General features: G+C 40.0%; 1 protein-coding gene across 4 annotated transcripts; it reads left to right on the top strand.

Moving 5' to 3' along the window:
- Window positions 1-319: 319 nt before the first annotated feature.
- kdm4ab (lysine (K)-specific demethylase 4A, genome duplicate b) lies at window positions 320-19,473 on the top strand. 4 transcript variants are annotated; one of them, XM_008433408.2, is made up of 23 exons: window positions 320-486; window positions 2,305-2,466; window positions 2,575-2,750; window positions 2,836-2,950; window positions 3,113-3,306; window positions 4,333-4,382; window positions 4,726-4,829; window positions 4,931-5,068; window positions 5,157-5,374; window positions 5,730-5,887; window positions 5,990-6,657; window positions 7,772-7,876; window positions 8,072-8,189; window positions 8,317-8,492; window positions 9,840-10,053; window positions 10,371-10,450; window positions 12,305-12,360; window positions 14,342-14,450; window positions 15,893-16,084; window positions 16,965-17,135; window positions 18,872-18,991; window positions 19,076-19,168; window positions 19,291-19,473. In XM_008433408.2, the coding sequence occupies exons 2-23, from the start codon at window positions 2,326-2,328 to the stop codon at window positions 19,426-19,428; spliced, it is 3,534 nt and encodes a 1,177-aa protein (XP_008431630.1). In that variant the 5' UTR covers window positions 320-486; window positions 2,305-2,325; the 3' UTR covers window positions 19,429-19,473. The 4 variants fall into 4 exon arrangements, with proteins under 4 accessions (XP_008431630.1, XP_017165690.1, XP_008431632.1 ...); XM_017310201.1 differs by having other exon boundaries at window positions 8,069-8,189; XM_008433410.2 differs by lacking the exon at window positions 7,772-7,876.
- Window positions 19,474-21,183: the final 1,710 nt, after the last annotated feature.

The following is a 21,183-nucleotide window of genomic DNA, read 5'->3' as shown; positions in this document are numbered from 1 at the left end:
ACCTAGTTAATTAGTACTTATGCTATAAAAATCTAAATTCTAGTTCAAGAGTTTAAAGTAAAACTTGCTAGTGGGCTCGTTCTTTTCCTAAATAATGACTAATACACTTTTTAAAAGTATATAATTTGGCTTCTGTTATAACTATGTTGGTGTAATAGATCCTTTAACCAGCAAAAAATGCTCCTCTTTTTGTTTAAAGTGCATCAAATTAACTTTTAACTGCATTCGTGAGTGAACTTCTAAATAAAGCTGCTGTAAAGCGAAGCCATGAAACTCGCCATCTGATTGGCTGAGCGTGTCCCGTGCGTCTTGTGGTAAACAACTTACGAGATGCGTGTTCATGCGTAGAGGTGGTAATGGAGGACTGTGATGTTCTGTTAGTTAGTTAGCAGGCTATCTTCTCTGTGGTATGCTATTCGCCCCTTTGGTTAACTACAATTTATTTGCTCCATAAAGGACAGAGTTTGGTCATATCTAGAGCAGGAGGTATGTATCTACACGTCGACGTCGCTTGGACGCAGAACGTGAACTACTGAACTCAAAATGCTAATCCGGTGGATATAGTTTGTTAGCCATAGGAGCTGCTGTGAAGCTAATGGAGTTGCTATTGGTCGGGGTGCAGGCCATGCCCTGGTATAGATACAGAATTTGCATGCCAGTTGCAATACTTCGGCTCAGACATTCGTTCAAACGGAGGGTTAATATAGGTTAATTTTTAAACTACCACGAGAATGCTAAAGCTAAGTCTGCCAAGATGCATATAAACGTTTCTATGGGATGTAACATCTGATACTGAGTGTAGCCACATTCCATTTCGGGCTTAATGGGGTTGGAGTTCTTAATACACCCTGCCATTGTTTCCCAGCCTGCTTATTGTTGTTTACGAAGTTAACGCTTTGGTTGACATTGCCATGTTTCCAGTATCCGCTGAATAAGACTTGCTATGATTTGTAACTTTACATTCTGCTTTGCCACACAGTCGTTGACTGATGTAGCTTGTTTCATTAGCTCGGTGGCTAGCCACATTTCGGGGAGATTTAAAGAGACCAGTTCTTAACCAATCAGGAACGATTATTTTTGTACGCGGCAGCATCCAGGCTGAATTCATACTAGCATCAAAGTAACGTGGAACATGAAATGCTGGGATGTCAAACGGCTACATGCTAGATCCTAAAAAAATAGTTTATGTCGGAGAATAATTGGTTAAGGAGAGATGGGTCTACCGACATTTGAACCCCTCTTCAGAATATGTATCTTTTTAAAAATGCTACTAATAGGTTAGAGTTGAGGTTGTTTGAAAATGTAAATATTACAATTCTGATCATTATTGTACATAAAAAAATCTATATCTTAAAGATGTTACTAGAAATTTGTCAGTTGTTTTCAAATAGATTACTCAGTGGGGAAAAATATCACAATTGCCTGTCAATTTTAAATAGTCTTTTGCTTGGCAACATAATTATATATCACTCAGGTTTTTTATATCCGATTTCTAGTCCATTGTTTTCTCAGACAAACAATATTATGAAATAGTAAATCAGATTTCTGTACTAGCTTGGTGCCTTGTCATGGTCATCTCCTTTCTGTTAACCTTTCTGCTGATTTCTACCATCAACAATGTGGAAAACAACTTTTTTTTTCTTCGCATAATTATTCTTTAACCTGCATTAGACATAAATTCCAGCATTTTGGCCTTGACTAGAACAGCTTAGTGATTCATTAGTAAATGTGTTATTCATCCAATTAGTTAGTCTCGAACAGTGGTGTCAACTCCAGTCCTTCAGATTTGGTGTCCTGGAACTTGTAACAAGACATTTTTCCCAAGTTATAAGTAAAATAATCTAATGTGTAAATACCTTTTTATTATTAATATTAAGAAATTATAGACTTGCAATTAAGAGGCAAATAAAAAACAACAGTGTGAAGTGAAAACTGTGGAATGGCCACCATTTTGGCAGTATATCAGATATTTTAAATAAAAAACAAATCAATAATTATTAATATTGACTGTTATGAAAACCTTGTATCGTGATAAGCTTTTCAGCTATTTTGTCCAGTCATACTTGTAAGTTATTTCTGTCCCATTTCAGGTGTATTTAGGTATTTGCACCAGAAACTAGACAAAAATGCATTGTATGATTTTCTTTGCAGTGTTTACGTTGTATCAAAGTGTCAGATCTTCAAAGTTGTCCCATGAAAAGATAAAATAGAATATTTACAAAAATATATGAGGTGTAATAACTTCTACAAAACACTTTAAATTGTTACTTGTGCTAAAAAAAGTCTCTTTTTTTCAATGTGAAGGAGCCGCACCAGAGATAAAAGATGGCGTCAGAGGCACTCTCTCAAAATCATGGTTCCAAAGGGATCATGACGTTTTATCCCACTGCTGAAGAATTCAAGAATTTCAGCCGCTATATTGCATATATAGAGTCCAAGGGAGCACACAGAGCAGGTTTAGCAAAGGTAACTAATGTCTGATGTTGGGATGTAGAAAAATAAGATTCCGATTCTGCCACGGATCAGTTCTATGTTGCTAGTTGAGATAAATCCGTCTCCTGACCCTTCTTTCAGATTGTTCCACCAAAGGAGTGGAGGCCTCGGGGTTCTTATGAGGACATAGATGATTTGGTGATTCCTGCACCCATTCAGCAGGTGGTCACTGGCCAGTCAGGCCTTTTCACTCAGTACAACATTCAGAAGAGAGCCATGACTGTCAAAGAGTTTCGCAAGATTGCTAACAGTGACAAGTAGGATTCATGTGCTTGTAATGCTGATTGTTTAACGCTAAAAAAAAAAAAGTTTGGTCTTAACTGTCCCGAATGCCTTTTTCAGGTTCTGCAGCCCACATTATGATGATTTTGAGGAGCTGGAAAGGAAATACTGGAAGAATTTAACATTTAACCCTCCTCTGTATGGAGCAGATGTTAACGGAAGCCTGTATGACCCTGTGAGTAGATACTCATTAGGTGTTGTTGATGTGGTGATCATCAGTACACATTTCTGATTGCAATGTAGTGTTTATGTGATTGGTCAAGCTGATGTTGGAACATCATTATTCATATTTGCTCATGTGATTGCTGTAACCTAACCTGGGACTGTATTCTGGCAGGATATTGAGGAATGGAATATTTGCCACTTGGGAACCATTTTGGACACTGTGGAGCGTGACAGTGGAATAACTATTGAGGGTGTTAACACCCCCTACTTGTATTTTGGAATGTGGAAGACCACCTTTGCATGGCACACTGAGGACATGGACCTTTACAGCATCAACTACTTGCACTTTGGAGAGCCCAAGTCGTGGTAAGGCCTTCCACAGATTTTCTTCGAAAGTTACAGGAAATGTGAAGGTGTTTTAAATTCTATTGGGCGTTATTGCACAAGCATGGTAGGGTGATTAAAAAAAATGGCAGCCTCGGTTTAACACAGAGATACATAAGTAACAGAAGGCTCCAACCAATTTGGAGCCCCGTTTTGACCATTTTGTCCCTTCCTACTTCCACTTAAACCTTTTGTACTCTTGTCTCTAAGCTACTGCATATTATTTATTCCTTGAAGTCAAGTCTCATAAATTAGAGATAGTCATGAAAATACTAAAAAGTCTTGCATAATTTGATATTATTATACATTATTTACTGATGATTGTATAACTTGCAGTCAAGAAACTTTGAACAACTGGTAGATGTTTTTATTGAAATCATAAAACCTAATTTCCTCGTAGTAGAATTAGGGGTGCGCCAATAAATCGGCCCCTATTTCCTTAATTTTGGAATATAGGCCGATACTTGCATGTCAAACCGATCTTATCCTCTAATCTTGTCTATTTACAAAGGTCTAAAAATCAGCCACTGTCCCATTTTGCACTGCAGTGAGAGAGGACTAACTGAGACATGCCTAACAGATGCTATATCTGTTGCTATTTTTAGCGACTTTTTAGAATTAACAATTGATATAGGCCAAAATTGGAATTGGCAGGTCGGTGATTGGCCAGAAAACTTTGTCTGACATGTTGCTAATTATAGCCAGAAAGTTGCTGAGTTGGTAACGGTGAGGAGACGGTTGTTAACTTCAAATGTACAGACATGAACTGTTAGGCTGGTCTATCAGTCAAACCTCTCACTCAATTCATATTTCAGCAAAAAAATAAATAAAATAAAATCTAACATTATCACAAATGTTTATTGACTTAATTTCTTCCACAAGAGGTGAAATCCTTGCCTCTGTGCATTTAACTTCAAGATTTTTTTTTTCTTCCGAGAGGCTTAACAACAGTTGATAAAACTAAATGCTTGTAGAATTTAAACTTCTTTCTCTTTTGGTTGTTTGTAGGTATTGCGTTTCCCCAGAGCATGGGAAGAGACTGGAGCGTCTGGCAAAAGGTAAGGCAGCACAGAGTGGAGTTCTACAGAGATGAACGGTTTTCTAGAAAACTGTTGATCACATATGTTATGGGAGAATGAAGTTCAATTTTGGGGATTTTTATCACTGAATGGCTACAATGCTGTTCAGTCAGATTATATTGAGGTTCAGTTCTCATTAAAACGCTGAAAGCAAAAAAACACCAACACAACGTCTTATTGGATCTTCATCACAAGTTATCAGCAAGTCCTGAAGCAGCTTACAGTTCACCTTCATACTAAAAGATCTGTTGAAAAGAATATCATCTGATTAACCAGGCTACTTTAGAGGTTGTTCTTTAATCTGTTTATTCTTCTCCTTTAGGGTTTTTTCCTGGTAGTTCTCAAAATTGTGAAGCCTTTTTAAGGCATAAAATGACTCTTATCTCTCCTTCAATACTGAAGAAATACGGCATTCCATTTGAAAAGGTAAGTGTTCATTTAACATTTTCAATAGTGATTTGTATCTGTGAAACAAGTGTGTTAATGTGTAGTTGCTAATTAGTTGCTAATTAGCCCTGTTTCTGTAGATCACTCAGGAAGCTGGTGAGTTTATGATTACTTTCCCCTATGCCTATCACGCTGGTTTCAACCATGGTTTCAATTGTGCTGAGTCCACCAACTTTGCTACGGAGAGATGGATCGAGTATGGCAAGCAAGCAGTTTTGGTGAGGACCAGATAAAACATGTATGCTTTTAATCGTTCATTTAATTTAGTTGTTTTAACCCCCGTCTTGCTTTCTCTTCCTCCCTCAGTGCTCATGCCGTAAAGACATGGTGAAGATTTCAATGGATGTTTTTGTCAGGAAGTACCAGCCAGACCGCTATGAACAGTGGCTGGCAGGGCGAGATACGGTGCCCATCGACCACTCAAAGCCCACCCCAGAGGCTAGGGAATTTTTGGGCGACTCTTTCAGCAGCAGCAGCGACAGCAGCTTCTACGAGAGTGGCTGTGAGGATGGAGAAAGGAAAAGGTATTGTAGTGACTGTTAAAATAATGAGGTGGCTGGGGGGGGAAATGTTCTAAATATATGCAAGAGGCAACAATAGAAACAATATTGATCTGTTAAGACATCTGATTCAAGCTAGACACCAGCATCCACTTTAGCTCCACCACTGCTGCCAGCAGTCAAACCCAGTAGTTCACTAGAGGGTACTTTTATAATAATGATTCATGAAATTTTTAAGAAAGAATTGTTTAAATTGACCCACTTAAACGTGCAAAACTTTACAAGCAAACTAAAATAACCTCAAAATTATTGAACAAACAATTTAAATTTTAGCATATGTTGGTAACCTTTGCTCTGTCTGTTTCTGGTGATTCTTCAGCACGCAACGAATAGAGGCCAAAAGACACCGTGTTTGTTTGGAGGTGCCTGACGAGGTCGTCCCCAAAGATGAGGACGATGACGAGGAGTATGGAAAGAGGCCCAGGCTGAGCCTCATCCCTCATCGAGCAGTGGCACATGATGGCAGAAGAAATAAAGGTACTACATTCATCGCAAGGGCTTCCCTTTTGATCAGCTGGTTTGGTCTTAGTTACTCAGTGGGGAAAGAAAATATATAGACTTTTCTCATTTTATTTCCAGGGCCGCCAAAGTTGGTTGTCACGCCAACAAAGCTTACGCTGATGGACCCATTTCATAGGAGCATGTCGCAGAGCAACGGTGACGGAGGCCGTCCTCCTCATTACACCAAGACTCGAGCCCCTGCTATCTCTTCTCAGACGAGGCCCAGAAATGGGCATCTGTCGGTTTCAGCAGCGCCAACGTGGACAGAAGCCCCCGCTCAACCCGTGCGTAAAATGGGTGTGGCCAGCCTGCTCTTCCACAGGACTCTGAGTTCAAAAGACACTCTCCTGGTGCAAAGCTACACGTCAGAAAAGCAGCAGGATCACCACAAGCGGCTCCAAATCCACAGCTACGCTAAGGAGCAGCAGCCTCGTCGCCTTCAGAGCAAAGCCTGCACGCTGACACGGGTCCAGGCTTTACCCATGGGTCCAGGCTTTACCCATGGCCAGGAACTAGCACAGCTTCAGCCTGGAGCCTCAGTTCTTCAGATACAAGAGAAACTTAATGAATCACAAGCACACCAGAACCAAAACAATGACAAGCCTGAAAAAACACAGTTCATCCAAGACCCAGCTAGAATGGAGAAAGCCAAAGCTGACGCCAGGTCAGCCCCCCCACAGAGCCAGACACAGCTCCATGACCTCAGCAAAGTCAAGATGGAGGCTTCCAGAGCCAACAAGCGAAAGGTCTGTGTCGCTTGACTTAAAATAATACTTGTTAATGGCTAGTGATCAGGCCCTTTTTTTCTCTGTGCTCTTGCTAACTTTACTTTACTAACTTTACTCTCTGCATAATTCGCCTGGCTTGCTTAATTGTGACGCAGCAGCAATAACCAATTCTACCTTTTCTCTTGGCATTAAACTGACAGTCCTGGTCAAAATTTTACAGACACACAAGGACAACATTTATTTCTGGCCTTTAATGTTAAATTTGACTTTTTATTCTTTTTTTTTTTTTTTTTTACAAGACAAGCCATTTAATTTTATTTAAAAGATAAAAACTTGGTCCAAAAGATTGAGTTCTTTTTTTTAGATTTGACTAGATTTTCTCTAGTCTACAGAGGTTCAAAAATGTTTATGCTTGAAATATTATATGCATACATCCCCACAAATGTCCCATATCAAATTCCAAAGAAGTCACATGTAGCAAAGCCATTGCTTGGTTTCTTGGCAGAGACACAGCTTTGAGCCCAGTCAGTAGTTTGGGATAATTGCCCTGTTGAAGAAAATGAAAGTCATCCTCTTTTGTTATTCCGTACATCTTGTGCAATGTCTCATTAAAACCAGGTCTGGACCAGGAAACCAACCATACTGGATAAAGTCTTTATATTCAGATGGCTTAGCAACCTGCTGAAGATTAGCATGGGTTTATGTAAATAGTTGGTCTTGGATATATTGTATTAGAAAAAAATCTGTAGGAAATTTAGATTTGTGCACCTACTTGTTGGTTTTAAGATTTGCTGAGGTTCTTGTCATCATTCCGCCCTGAGAAAAGAACAGTTCAAAAGCTAATTTAGTGACATTTATTTCGAATGATAAAATGTCAATTTGATTTCGGTATCAAATTGGGATTTTAATCTATTGCTGAACTGAAACATTCTTTGGTGTCTCTGTACTGGTGTGTTTTCACTGCATGACTTTATTATGACATTCTTCCTCTCATACTAACTATACTAACAAAAAGAGTCTTGACTAAGTCGTTCTCATGGCAGAAACCACTTTTATCAACCATTTTGCCCTGAATCCGCTCTCTGCCTTTATTGATTTTCTGGATCCATTGAATCTACTGTTTAAACTACAGAGTTACGAGTGTCCGCTACTGGACAGTGGCATTATCATCCTGAAAGACACCATTCCTGCAGAGCAACACAAGCAGGATGAGGTCCAGGTGATTCCTCACACTTATGTAAGTAGTTCAAGGGAGCAAAGTTTGATGACATGATTATGCAGAATTTGATTAGGATTTGACGCACACGAGTACAGAGGCCCCAGTGGGCCCCAATGTTTCAAGAAGATTAAAATCTCCAGATTTTAAGGTGTCCACAGCGACAATGTGATTACTTATTTTGAAAACATGCTGTTCCCCTTGTTTCTCCAGCAGGTATTAGAAGAGCAGTCTTACTGCAAGCTTGAGTCAAAAAAACAGGAGCAGGAAGAAGAGCTTTGTCGACTGCCTCGCCATCACCCTCTTCTGATCAGAGAGACATGCGGTGATGATGGTATGAAACTGTGTAGTTCTCACTGCAAGGTCGCATGTTGACTCTGTTTTTTTGTTTTTTTTTATCACATTTTGGTTTATAAATCATTGCTTTTGATTATTAAAATATTTCTCCCTCTTGTCTCCAGATCAGGACATCAGCATAGAGGTCGAACAAGAAGAGAAAGAGGAGTGGGCAAAACCTCTGACCCAACTGTGGCAGAGCCAGCCTTACAACCCCCAGGCAGAGTGGGACTACAACAAAATGATGGGCCAGCAGCCTCCTTACTGCTCCATCTGTCTGCTCTTCTACACTTACCACCAGGTACCAGCTACAGGACTGCTGCACTGTAAACAACTGCTATATGTCTTTTCAGGCATGTTCCCGGAGATGTTATCCATACTTTAGTCAATTAGATCTTTACTCATAGATCCTGTGCTTTGTGCTCTGTGTGATTTCATGCCTTATGATTTATTTTCCATTATATTTAGAAACCCTAATTGCATTTCTGGGGTTTCCTCCAGAAAACTTGCTAACCCTGTTGGTCGGGGTTCCAGGCGGTCAACCGTGTTTTTGTATTAAATGTTACTCTGACAGGAAATGTAAAAATATTACAGGGTTATTGTATTACTGGATGACATTGTTAACAGCACTTAAAACACACAGCTATAGAGTCTTGATAACCACAAACAAAAAAATACAATTAAAATAAATATAAATTTTTTGCACTTTTATTAAATGCCAGTTAAGTACCGTACTTTCCGCACTATAAGGCGCACCTAAAAACCTTCCATTTCCTCAAAAGCCGACAGTGCGCCTTATAATCCGGTGCGCCTTATATATTGGCCAATACTGAGCCACAACAGGTCTAGCAACTACGGTAAGCAGCCGCCAACTTCATTTTTGCCCGTAGAAGAAGTGCGCGGTGCATGCTGGGATAGTTGTCAGAACGCTGGTTTGTAATCTATTAATAAAGTTTGACCAACCTATCTACCTACCGACCGTCTAGAATCAGGTCGCTTGCAGGTCATTTAGCACCACGTTCTCCACGAACATGCTGTGCGCGAATGGAGAAGGGTGACCATCGTCCGGCCACGCCTCGGCCCAGTCGCGGAAGGCTCTCCTTGCCAACCGGAGTCGGACTGTTTTGTTGACATTCCCTTTTATTGCAGCTCCATCTAGTGGATGCATAACGTAACTCCAGCCTCTACTGCAGCGTCTATTGTATGCGCCTTATAATGCGGTGCGCCTTAAATATAAAAAAAGTTTTAAAATAGGCCATTCATTGAATTAGCAGTTAGCCTTATAGTGCGGAAAATACAGTAATCAGCCAGTGGATCTTAAGACGCGATATAATGCTGCCCATGCTTTATTTTTATGGCTAAGGGCGGGTGTCCTAATCCATAAATAAACTAAGCAGCTGCATACGGCAATAAATGCTAACATTTTAACTGCTGGCGATACCAACTAAAATATTAATATAGCCTAAATCAAGCTGTTTAGAAATCGGTGATCGTCCAGAAAACTGCAGTCAAACTGACAAATAAAACCTGATAGGTCAGTTAATGTAACGCTGTAAGGTTTAAGTAGCTGCACATCAGTTCACAGAGTTTGGAATACCAAAGGGTTGGGGTGAAATAAACTCTTTGGCTCTCTTTGCTCCCCTTAAAGTCTGAGTCTGGTGATGAGAGCTCAAGCTTGATGCTGGTGAACCGCCCAGGAGGCCATCAGTGGTCCCGGCCGCTCATCCCTGAAATGTGCTTCAACACACATTCAGCCAGAACAAACGATGGCGCACAGGGTCAGCTGTCCAATCCTCACGTCGCTGAGGATGGGACGAGCCGCCTCATCAGCTGTGCTCAGTGCTGCGTTCGAGTGCATACAAGTAAGCCCACCCCTCTGGATAGATAGATTGGAAAACAATCCAGTGTCTGCACAGGCACTCAGATATTACCTGTAAATTTACAGTAAACTTAAAATAGCTGAGACACAATAAGCCTTTGCTGCCTAAAGCATTGTCAGATTTTTTTAAACTGTTTTTCGGATTTAAGTTTTATTATTGATTAAAGTGTTTGCTTTTTACATATATGTCTATTCTGCTAATAGTTTCAAAGTGTTTTTAATGAAGAATGAAAAATACTTGACATTTTGCTTCAGTACCCCTCAGGAATGTATGACTTGTTTTTTTCTGCTCATGCTTAGGTTGCTACGGAGTTTCTGGAGAAGAGGCGGAGTTAGACAACTGGCTATGTGCTCGCTGTGAGGCCAGTGCCATCACTGAGGTTAGTTTGTTGGCTTCCCTCATGTTTCCATTAGCAGTTAGCTGGTTGGAGCATTTTTTGCTCCTTCACATATTGTCATGGAGGACGGTTCTCCACACTTTAGTCTTCAAAGTGGCTTCCTGGTTCTCAGCAGTCTTGTATGCTTCATATGGTTGAACGTTGTCTTCCACTAGTGGGCAGTGCTGAGTTGGTAAAGACATCTGAGATACCATTTATTTATAGTAGTTTCACTTGTAAATATGTTTTTTTTTGCTTTATATTGTTCAATAATAATAATAATGTAAAATAATAATTACATTATTTTCTATTCATTAACTTAGATTAGTTTTTGGTAACTTCTGTGTCCTTAATTAAAAGTAATTCCATCTCCCACCTCCACCCAAGTAATTTTTTTTACCTAGTAATTGTTTTTATGTAGAATCTAAAATTGCTATTGCTGGTCAGAACCTTTGAAAATGCCACTGATCTCAGTTTCCTTGTTACTTTCATCGCTCTAGATTAAAATTAGTCACAATTAGGCCTGTCACGATAACAAATTTTGCTGAGCGATTAATTGCCCAAAAAATTATTGCGATAAACGATAATATTGTTTCAAGACTTTTTGACACTGATTTAATGGAAATGACGTAATAATGCATGCAATTTCGTGCCATAGATAGATAGATAAATAGATAGATAAATTTTATTTAAAAAAAAACACATAAAACTGGAACTGATAAACAACCAAAAACAAAAATAAAATTGATTTTCAGTCTCCATTAACAAAAAACGTACTTGAATAAAAACTAAACAACATAAAGCCAAAGTGGAAATAAATACTGCATTCAACCAAAAGAATGCAGATTATGAAGTCTGTATACTATATGTCCCTTCAGTAATCACTAGATTTAAATAGAGAAGATGGGCACATCTGACTACCTAATGCAATAGTTCACACTACACGATTTTTTGCCCCTATTTTCCCCTTATGACAATCTTACATCGTTAGCTGATCCAAGATTTTCGTCGATGATTTTGTAAACGATCATCCTGTAGTGTATGGTGTGTGTAGATCGTCGTGGCCGCTCCGATCTAAATCGGGTTTCTCCCGACTGGGAGCTTAACGCAGCCTGTTGAATGTGACAGGTAGCCAATTCTCCTCACGTTTTCTGAGGGGAAATTATGGAGGGGAATCCCAAACAGCTGACACGGCACAACCCAAAGTCCAGCTGACATCAGAGATGATTTGTGGAAACGACATTAATGTTTATTCAACATTTTGTGCAATGAATATAGAAATGACAAGGGGAGAAGTTGGAGTCAAATTGCTACCGCAGTTGATGAACCCGGTAACTTTTCAGCTGTTCTTCGTYAACATGACATAAATAGGTTATAATGATTTTCATTCAGTCAGGACTTTACGCTGACTCTAGCCACATGCATCACAGGTAGATTCTAGCAACACAGTGATTAATGCCTGATTTTAACACAGCATTGGGTTTGATTTTAACGGTTTGATTGGGTTCGGCACGATCGAACCCGATCGAACCGTTATACCTAGGATTTCTGTTGGCTAATGTGTGGTCTCTCAGGTTTTGAAAATGGGCCGACAACTCGTGTAGTGTGCGCTGGACATTACACTAAGAAAGAGCACCGGAGTTGAGCCTTTTTTCATTCAGTGTCATCAACAGAAAGAAAAAAGGCAGGAAGAGACAATAAAGCCGATAATTAAAATGAGGTCAATAGGTTTAATTTATTGTGCGATTAATTGATTTATCGTTAGACTGGGTTAGACAATTAATTATCTAACCCAGTCGGGCGTTCCTTGAGGTGCAGGACTGTTATGACAAACTGATTTCTTGTTCCCTCCTTCAGGACTGCTGCCTATGTTCGCTGAGAGGTGGAGCCCTGCAGAGAGCCAACAATGACAAGTAAGTAGTAGAGGTGTGCCAATCGATCGGTCACCGATCATAATTGGGGGCGTCACACTCTTAAGCCTCCCTGGTAAGGTCTATTCTGGGGTCCTGGAGAGGAGGGTCCGTCAGATTGTCGAACCTCGGATTCAGGAAGAGCAGTGTGGTTTTCGTCCTGGTCGTGGAACACTGGACCAGCTCTACACCCTCAGCAGGGTCCTGGAGGGTGCATGGGAGTTCGCCCAACCAATCTACATGTGTTTTGTGGACTTGGAGAAGGCGTTTGACCGTGTCCCTCGGGAGGCCCTGTGGGGGGTACTCCGGGAGTATGGGGTACCGGGCCCTTTGATACGGGCTGTCAGGTCCCTGTATGACCAGTGTCTGGTCCGCATTGCTGGCAGTAAGTTGGACTCGTTTCCGTGAGAGTTGGACTCCGCCAAGGCTGCCCTTTGTCACCGATTCTGTTCATTACCTTCATGGACAGAATTTCTAGGCAAATTGCACTTCAGATGTCCACTTCAAAAATACACCTGAACAGTACCACAACACTGTGGTGTTAAATATAAAGAAGTTGTAGAAAACTTTAAAGTGTTTTACAAACTAATCCACAAGCGTTCTTATAGCCAGAATACAGGAAATAATTCTTATTCTGAAAGAAGCAATAATATTTGGGAAAGATTTCACTTCATATTCACTGTTACAATATGAAGAGTTGCATGTACAAAATGTCAATATCTGTATATTGACATTTACAGAAAATAATTCTTATTCTGAAAGAAGCAATAATATTTGGGAAACATTTCACTTCATATTCACTGTTACAATATGAAGAGTTGCATGTACAAAATGTCAATATCTGTATATTTTACCCTTCTGGTGTGAAACCTGTGCATGTTTGGATGAAAACAGAGCTGAGTTGAAGAAAGACAAAGCTCTTCCTCAACAACTCTGTTTCTCTCTCTGTTTTTAGTTTTTATAGTAGCCAGGCTTGAGAAGCTCACTTCACACAGATATGTTGTTGGACCCATATGAGATGGACACATGTTCTTTAAAACTACTGCTGAGCTTCACTGTCTTTTCCATCACTGTCGTCACAGTCTTGCTAGATACAATGCTCTCACCGCTACCTGTAACATTCAAGCATCACTAATTCTCGTTTTAATGTAAAATCCTCTGTACCCACTGCCATCTAGTGGTAAGAAAATTACATGAATTACTCGGTTTTCCATAAGGACCCAGCAGAGAGCACCAGAGGGCTGCGTCCTAATAAATCTGCTGGATATATTAAGGACGCAGCACTCCGTCTCCAAAGCCGAACCATGGTTTCGTTCACACCTAGCTTAAGTGCAGCGGCTCCATTTCCCTTCTGTAGTGCCAGATCGACAGCCCTCAACTTAAAAGCTGCATCATACGAGTTTGAAAACATTTCTCCGTCGTGCCTGCTGCTAGCATGTGCTTTTTCTAAATGAAAATTAGCGCGTTATTCTTTGATTTCCAATTTTGACTTCTAATGATTCACTTCCTGCTAGAGAGCCCCCTGGTGGTTGAAGAAAAATCCACAGAAAAGATGCACCGGGTTACAATCCACATGGTACCGTAGGTGAAATTGAATAATTTCCACGGCACACCTGACGATCACTCACGGCACACTAGTGTGCCGCGGAACAGTGGTTGAAAAACGCTGGTTTAAAATAACAAATCAGACCTGGAACAAAAATCTGAAATTTGCATTGAGAAGGACCTGCACCTGATCAGTGCATCTCTTTTTTAACTAACTGTGTGCTAAAGCAAGGGTAGGAAATCAATAGGTGAAGGGGCAAATTGAGCCATAGTCTAATACTAATTTAATATTTTTTTTCAGAGTCAAACTAGAAATTCCTTTCGATAGGGATTTATATTCCATCCTTAGTGTCATCGTCTTGTTTAGCTGTTTTTACCTTGAAGAAGTTATTTGCTTGATTAATCCAGACTTTATGCTTTGTGTTTACCTTTCCCTCAGATGGGTCCATGTTCTGTGTGCCATCACTGTCCTGGAAGCGCGCTTTGTCAACATCACCAAGCGCAGCCCCATCGACCTCTCTGCCATCCCGCTGCCTCGCTTCAGACTGGTAGGAGCCCAGAGGCGCTTTCTTCCTTTGTTTGCGCTTGTTCTAAAACGGATGAAGGGAATTCCTGCTGATCTGAAGTTACATCTTGTTCTCTCTCACATCCTTCTGTTACTACTCTCAGGGTTCCTACACAGTCCTGAAAATGTGGAGTTTGCTTCAATCAATTTGAAAAATCTGAAAATTAAATAGAAATTAACATAGGGGAAAAATTGTTTCGAGACATTTAGATTTTCATCCATTACAGGGTTTCCCCCAGAAAACCAGCTAAGGCCAGTGGTTGGGTGCTGAGGCGGTCCACCGGCAGTCCACCGGCGGTCCACCGTGTTTTTGTATTAAAAGATGTTAAGTAGACAATAAAAGTAAAAATATCAGTGGGTAATTATATGTTATGGGAAAACATTGTCAGTGAACTGCTATATAAACCCACAACCAGTCTTAAAAACAACTAATCAAAAAATACAATTAAAATGAATATCAATTATGTCCACTTCTGTTAAATCCAAATTAAGCCAGCTGCTCCATCCTCATTTAATACTTAAAAATGGCACTTTCACAACTGTTTTACCCTCTAATTAAAGCAGGGTGATGTGACTTAAAAATGTAATTTCCAATTCATAAAAATAATTTGATATTAAATTTCCAATATAAATATTTTTTTTCCTTAAAAAATAACAAATGACAGAAAATACCTTAAAAATAACTTAATAACTGGCTGTTATTTCAATCATTCCTTCTGTGAGTCGACAAAGCTGGTAAAGTCAAAATAAGTAAAATCCACTGGTCAAACAAAATGGCAGTTACTAGGTGGGCTGACATCACTGAGCTGTGAAAACACTGGTGGAAAAAAACCCAAAACTTAATTTTCCAAAAATTAAGTCTTCAAAATCAGAAAATAAAACTGATTTATCATACATTTTGACATAGATTTCAAATAAATAGTTCAACCGGCCCTTATTTCACTGCCAGCTCAGAAGCTAGTTTCATTGTTGGTGTTACTATATTTGGAATCATTTCTGATAAAAACCCATAAAGGTGAAAGTTTGGTATGTAAGATGATGTTGCAATTTTCACTTTGTGCAGAGTTGACCAGCAGGTTTTCCCCTTTCAGGCTTGGGGACGTTCTGTCTGCAATATGTCATGTTGTGAGAGTGTTTGTTATGCCACAAGTCATTAAGCACAATAGCTGACCTTCTGTTCATTGATGTAAGTCACATGAATGAAATGAAATGAGAAAAGCCCCATGATGTCATGATGGCACTGAAGTATCAAAGGGAAATAGGTGTAATTTCCCTTTCTACATATCTTGGCTCTAGCATGTGTCCCAGTCTCTCTGCTGTCCTTGATAGTGGACATCCTCCCCTTGTCCCTTTTCCCTTGCAAAGTCTTTCTGCTTTTCCCTTTTTCTGACTGCTCTCTGTGTTCCTCCTGGGTTGTGTGAGCAGAAGTGTGCGTGCTGCAGGAAACGAATGAAGAGGGAGGTGAAGGGCTGCTGCGTCCAGTGCTCCCACGGCCGCTGCTCCACAGCGTTTCATCCCTCCTGTGCTCAGGCAGCTGGCATCCTCATGCACCCAGACGACTGGCCGTTTGTCGTCTTCATCACCTGCCACCGGCACAGAGCGCCCGTCATACCGGAGGTAACCTAGCAGGGCCGCAGCTGGGCTGACGGTTAGAGGTCAGCTTTAGGCGACGATTATATTACATAATATTACATACGTTTATTTTTGGTGTTTTTTTACTTTTTTATACACAAGTCGGAGAAAAGAAAAAAAATACACCATACTGAAAAACACGACAAGGTGACACTAGTACAGAAATGAACAATATTTAAATTCCTATCAATGGCAAAAACAGTTATTTTTATGTGCATAAAGGGTTTTTTGCCTCTGAGCGATAAGTTCAGCTGGTCTGGTATATTTTCATATTTTTTTCACCAACATGTGCTGTTCTTAATTTAAAGAATAAATCTGAATTCCGTGTAGATTGACCTCCCTCCCAGTATTTCCTGTTTAAGCATTTTCCTGCTGTCAGCAGGACTACTGACCTTTCTTTTAGGACTGTATCGATACATGTATCAGTACCTAAAACATTCAGTACAGTCCTATCTCTTCAACAAAAACACATGAAGCGCTTTGATTTATTTTAAACACGAACACATGCAAAACTTTATATAAATTGAATAACACAACTAAACAAAAACTGTTGTGGAGCAACCATTTCTTCGATCAGAAACGTCTTCAGATCGCTGTCACACAGACAGGAGCCATATTGCCTTGGTGTCGTGTCAAGTCAGCCAACAAACCTGTCCTCAGTGCTGCAGTGGTTCTCCATGAAGCTAATTCTGTGCACGTTCATTACGTGTTCATTACCCAAGCTGGATATGTCTAGAAGCAGAGAAATGTGTAGCATTTCTCTCCAAGTCCTAATCCATTAGTGGAGCGTCGCCTTCATACCTCTGGCTCGTTGTTTGATTCACTGCCGCTCTAGTTGATGTAACACTCAGTTTCTGTTCTGTAGCGCAACAAGGCCTCTCTGAGAGATCTGTCAGTGGGCCACAAGGTGATCTGTAAGCACAAGAACTGCCGCTACTACTACAGTGAGGTGGTGGAGCTGACCACCGCCACCTTCTACGAGGTGGTGTTTGATGACGGCTCATACAGCGACAACCTCTTCCCAGAGGACATTGAGGTCAGTACTGGTACAGTCCAATCAACAAACAAACCATGACAGTTATCCATTCCCATGATTCCATTCAAAACAAAGGGCTGCGATTGGTATTTTTTATTCTCTATCTTTTTTACTCGCCAATATACAAAGTTACAACTTAAAGAGCAGAAATATCATCTGATCATTTGCTGGTCTTTTTTCTTTTTATTTATATGAACAAAGTAAATAGCAAACCACCAGTATATGCATGTCTTATTTATTTGTTTAGAGGAAAACAAAACGGGACACACACGCGCGCACACACACACACACACAAAAAGCACAAATAGGCTGATTAATACAACACCTCTAGTAAATCCTAAACCGGAGTGATGCATTTTATTCACAGTTGAAGAAAATCCCACATTCTTTGATAACTACATAATAACAATAAAGTTAGGATTTTCAATCCAGATCAGGAGACGGTTCTTAGTTGGAGCTCCATTTGTGTGACTCACTGATCAGCCTGTGTTTTTGCTGAGGTGTTCAGAAAACCTTCAGCTCTTCTACATTCTTCGTTCTTGCATCTTATCTTCTTCTTGATGAGACTCCATTGATTCTGCATGGCATTTTCATGTCACATCACTCCGGGATCATGAATGTCCTGAAAGGGTCGTGGCAGAACAGATGGATAAAACTACCAATTTATAAACTGTTAAATACTACATCTTTCTCTGCATCTGATTTGCACTTAAAATGAAATCACATTTCACATCTTTTTACATTGCTGTAATTTGGCCCTATATAAAATAAAAACTGAATTGATTCGACTGAAAATGATAATCACACAGCTGTTATTGTGGACTTCTGTCTGTGGCCCTCCAAGGCCTGGAGGGTCACAGAAATGGCCACGGCGAGCCAGATTTGGCCTGCAGGCCCTCAGTTTGTCACATGTGCTCTCTGGGGTCATGTGAGGTCAGTCGGTCACAGTAACACTTCAGTTTTACACAACCTGCTTTGCACTTCCTTTTAACATGCCTGAATACAGCCAGCTTCCTCAGCAATGACCTTCTGTAGCTTAGCCTTCCTGTGACTGTTTAGTCAGAAATCTCAACATGACTGGAGGACACAACATGAATATTTCTACATGAAATATAACTATTGTTGATATTTTTAGTATTATTTTGGGTTTTCATTATCTGGCACTTCTAATAATCTAAATTAGAGGAAGTGAGGCAAAATTCACACAGCAGGCAAATGCGACCTAAGTTATATATTTTTTTTCATCCAAATGCAACCCATATTCACTGTTTCACTGCAGTCTGAACAGCCCACTTCCAATCTTTTCACCCCAAAATGTCCAGTTTGAGCCACTTCCATAAGTGGACCTGAATCGTGTCTGATAGTTTTCTGAACCTGCTCTGCAGTCTGTTTTTTTTTTTTTTTTTAGTTTCTTTGTGTGAAACTTTAAAAAACCAGCTCATCTACCTGTCTGCCGTCAGGTAGATGAGCGACCATGAAGGGACAGAATTCGTTCACATTCTGATCTGGTGTTATAGAAAGGCTGATAAAATCAATAACATTAACTGTGAACATATACAATTACTATACGTTGTAATCTTCTGTGGAATTGAAACACTGCTCTGAAGTATGTGGCTCTGTGTAGAGTGTTTATCATCTGTGTTCTTTCTGCACATATAGAAATGTGTGTTACAGTTTATGCAGCTTCAGAAGTCCACACACAGTTAAAGTTGACACTTTGCTCTGCGTGTTTCCAGAACCGGGACTGTGCCCGGCTCGGCCCGCCCTCTGCAGGCCAGCCTGTCCAAGTGCGATGGACAGACGGCCTTTTGTACGGAGCTAAGTTTGTAGCGTCCCACTCCGTCCCCATGTACATGGTAAACTTGCTGCTGCTGGTCCCTCACACTATCCTGCACATCATATCTGTGTCAAGTTTTTAATATATGTGTGTGTCCCTACAGGTGGAGTTTGAAGATGGATCACAACTCACAGTGAAGAGAGAAGAGATTTACACGCCTGAAGAGGATTTGCCCAAACGAGTCAAGTCTCGAATGGTAGGCTGGGTTTCTTCTTTCTGTTCTGTCATGAATGAGCGTGAGTGGTGACCTGTGGTGACCCGCGGCGACCCATGGCCTCTCTCCCTCCTACCCCTTCACCCTCTGTGTTCTGTCTCCAGTCGGTGGCGTCGGACATGCGCTTCGAGCTATTCACACAGAGCAACGTCAAACAGAACTCCAAACGACAGCGAGTCATCAACTCCCGATACCGAGAGGACTACATAGAACCCGTTATCTACCGAGCCATCATGGAGTGACTGCTGCCATGTTTTACCAAAATAAATCACTATGGAAACATGAAAGTCTTCATTTCTTTAGTTTTTTAGCTCACAGGTTGCCGTTCCCCTGTTTTTCTTTTCTTTTCTCTTTCTTTCCTTTCTGTTCTTCTCTTTTCTCTTTGTTTTCTTTTGCTTTCTTTCCCTTCCTCCAGAAACCTCCATAGTTCTGAACTACGGCTGGGACTTAAAACGACTCGTGCTTTAAAACATCCTGTTAGACCTCTGTTCTCCGTTCTTCAGGAAGAAGCCATTAATCAGTGAAGTGTAACCATTAGGACTGAACGGGACAATAAATTTAGATTTTCTCTACTACCACCGCTTCATCAAGCTTTCCTGATCAGGTTGCAGCTATTTATTTCGAACTTTCCATTTATTTTAACAATATTTGCTTCTACAGGAATTTTTTTTAAATTTATTTAACAAATGCAGTTAAAATGTACGCTTTCTTCTTTTTGTCATGAACTGTTCCAACTTTGACCCCAAAGAGTTGTAGATCCTGAAGATGTTTTTTTTTTTTTCGTATCCAGTTTTTCAGACTAATTTTCCATCATAGAATCGTAGAATCATTTTAATGATCTGAATAGGATCTGATTAAGTAAGTGTGTAGTTGAATCACAGCTCGTTATGGTGCATCTACTGTGAAGATGGAAGGAAGTCTAGTCATGTTCTAGCATTACATTTTGTAGGACCAAGCTGACTTTTTGTTTTTCTGTTTTTGTCCCGTAGATTATTATAAATATTGTAAATAATAGTGTTACTTTATTTATGCAAAATGCATCCAGATTGAGAAGAAAGCTATTTTTGTCACATGCTTTTCACCAATCTAAAGACAACTTGAGATGTATTTATATTTATTATGCTGACGGGTTTTAAAATTTTAGAGCTTTTTTTTGTTTGTTTATTGTTTTTGTTCCTGTGCAGGAAATGGAAGGTGACGACTTCCTGTTGTTCCAGAGTTTTTCAAAGCTAAAGCACTTGTTTCTTTCAGGAAGTTTTAACCTTTGATACATCTGTGTATCCTTGACAACCATCCTGAAAATTGGATTTTATTTCCCCTTGTGTTTGTTTTTATTTCAACTAGCTGTAGAGTATTAAATTTCAGATACTTGGAAGCCCTGTAGTTATATGCTCTGAAGTTTTTACTCCCACTTTCAGCTCCTTATTCCTCCTCTAAGCTAGAATTGTGATAAGGAAAGTAAAAGTAGCTGGCCTTTCTGTAGGATAATGTGGCCAGATGCTTGTTTTTATCTTCGTCCTGCTGTCGTCTTTAGATCTCTGTTCATAAGGTTGCTTTAAAACTTTGTAAGCATAAACTATTTGAGTAAAGTTTGGGGTAAAAAAAAGAGTGCTTTGTATCATTTATTTCTCCTTGACATCCCACACTATTCAACAGCCAATCAGAGCAGAGTGTGATGTGATTAGTTTTTTTTATTCTGCAGTTTTAATCCCTTGCACTTTTTATTCAACTCAAATTTAGCCTGTTTATTAAACTAGTTTGAATCACGTTTTGTTCCTTCCCTTTTGCCTCTGTTGCTTCCGATCTGCTTAGCATGTTCTCAGAATTGAGACCAGGGAGATGCACCATGTGCAGCACAGGGAACAACCAGTGGCCTTAGTACTGTGAGATTTATTCAAAGCACATCTTAAACATCATCCTACGTAGCCGTATGCTGGCTGATGTTTAATAAAGCTCAACTCTACAGCCTGGGTTTTCTAATGGTCAAATCGGCAACA

This window comes from Poecilia reticulata, linkage group LG17, assembly GCF_000633615.1.
Source record: "Poecilia reticulata strain Guanapo linkage group LG17, Guppy_female_1.0+MT, whole genome shotgun sequence".
Classification (NCBI taxonomy): Eukaryota; Metazoa; Chordata; class Actinopteri; order Cyprinodontiformes; family Poeciliidae; genus Poecilia; species Poecilia reticulata.
This window is presented reverse-complemented; position numbering and strand designations above follow the sequence as displayed.

Excerpts from the sequence above, each read along its gene's own strand:
- kdm4ab (XM_017310201.1), top strand. The coding sequence starts at position 2,326 with ATGGCGTCAGAGGCACTCTCTCAAAATCATGGTTCCAAAGGGATCATG. Across the intron at positions 3,307-4,332 it reads TTTGGAGAGCCCAAGTCGTG|GTATTGCGTTTCCCCAGAGC; the intron begins GTAAGGCCTTCC and ends GGTTGTTTGTAG. Across the intron at positions 19,169-19,290 it reads AACGAGTCAAGTCTCGAATG|TCGGTGGCGTCGGACATGCG; the intron begins GTAGGCTGGGTT and ends TTCTGTCTCCAG.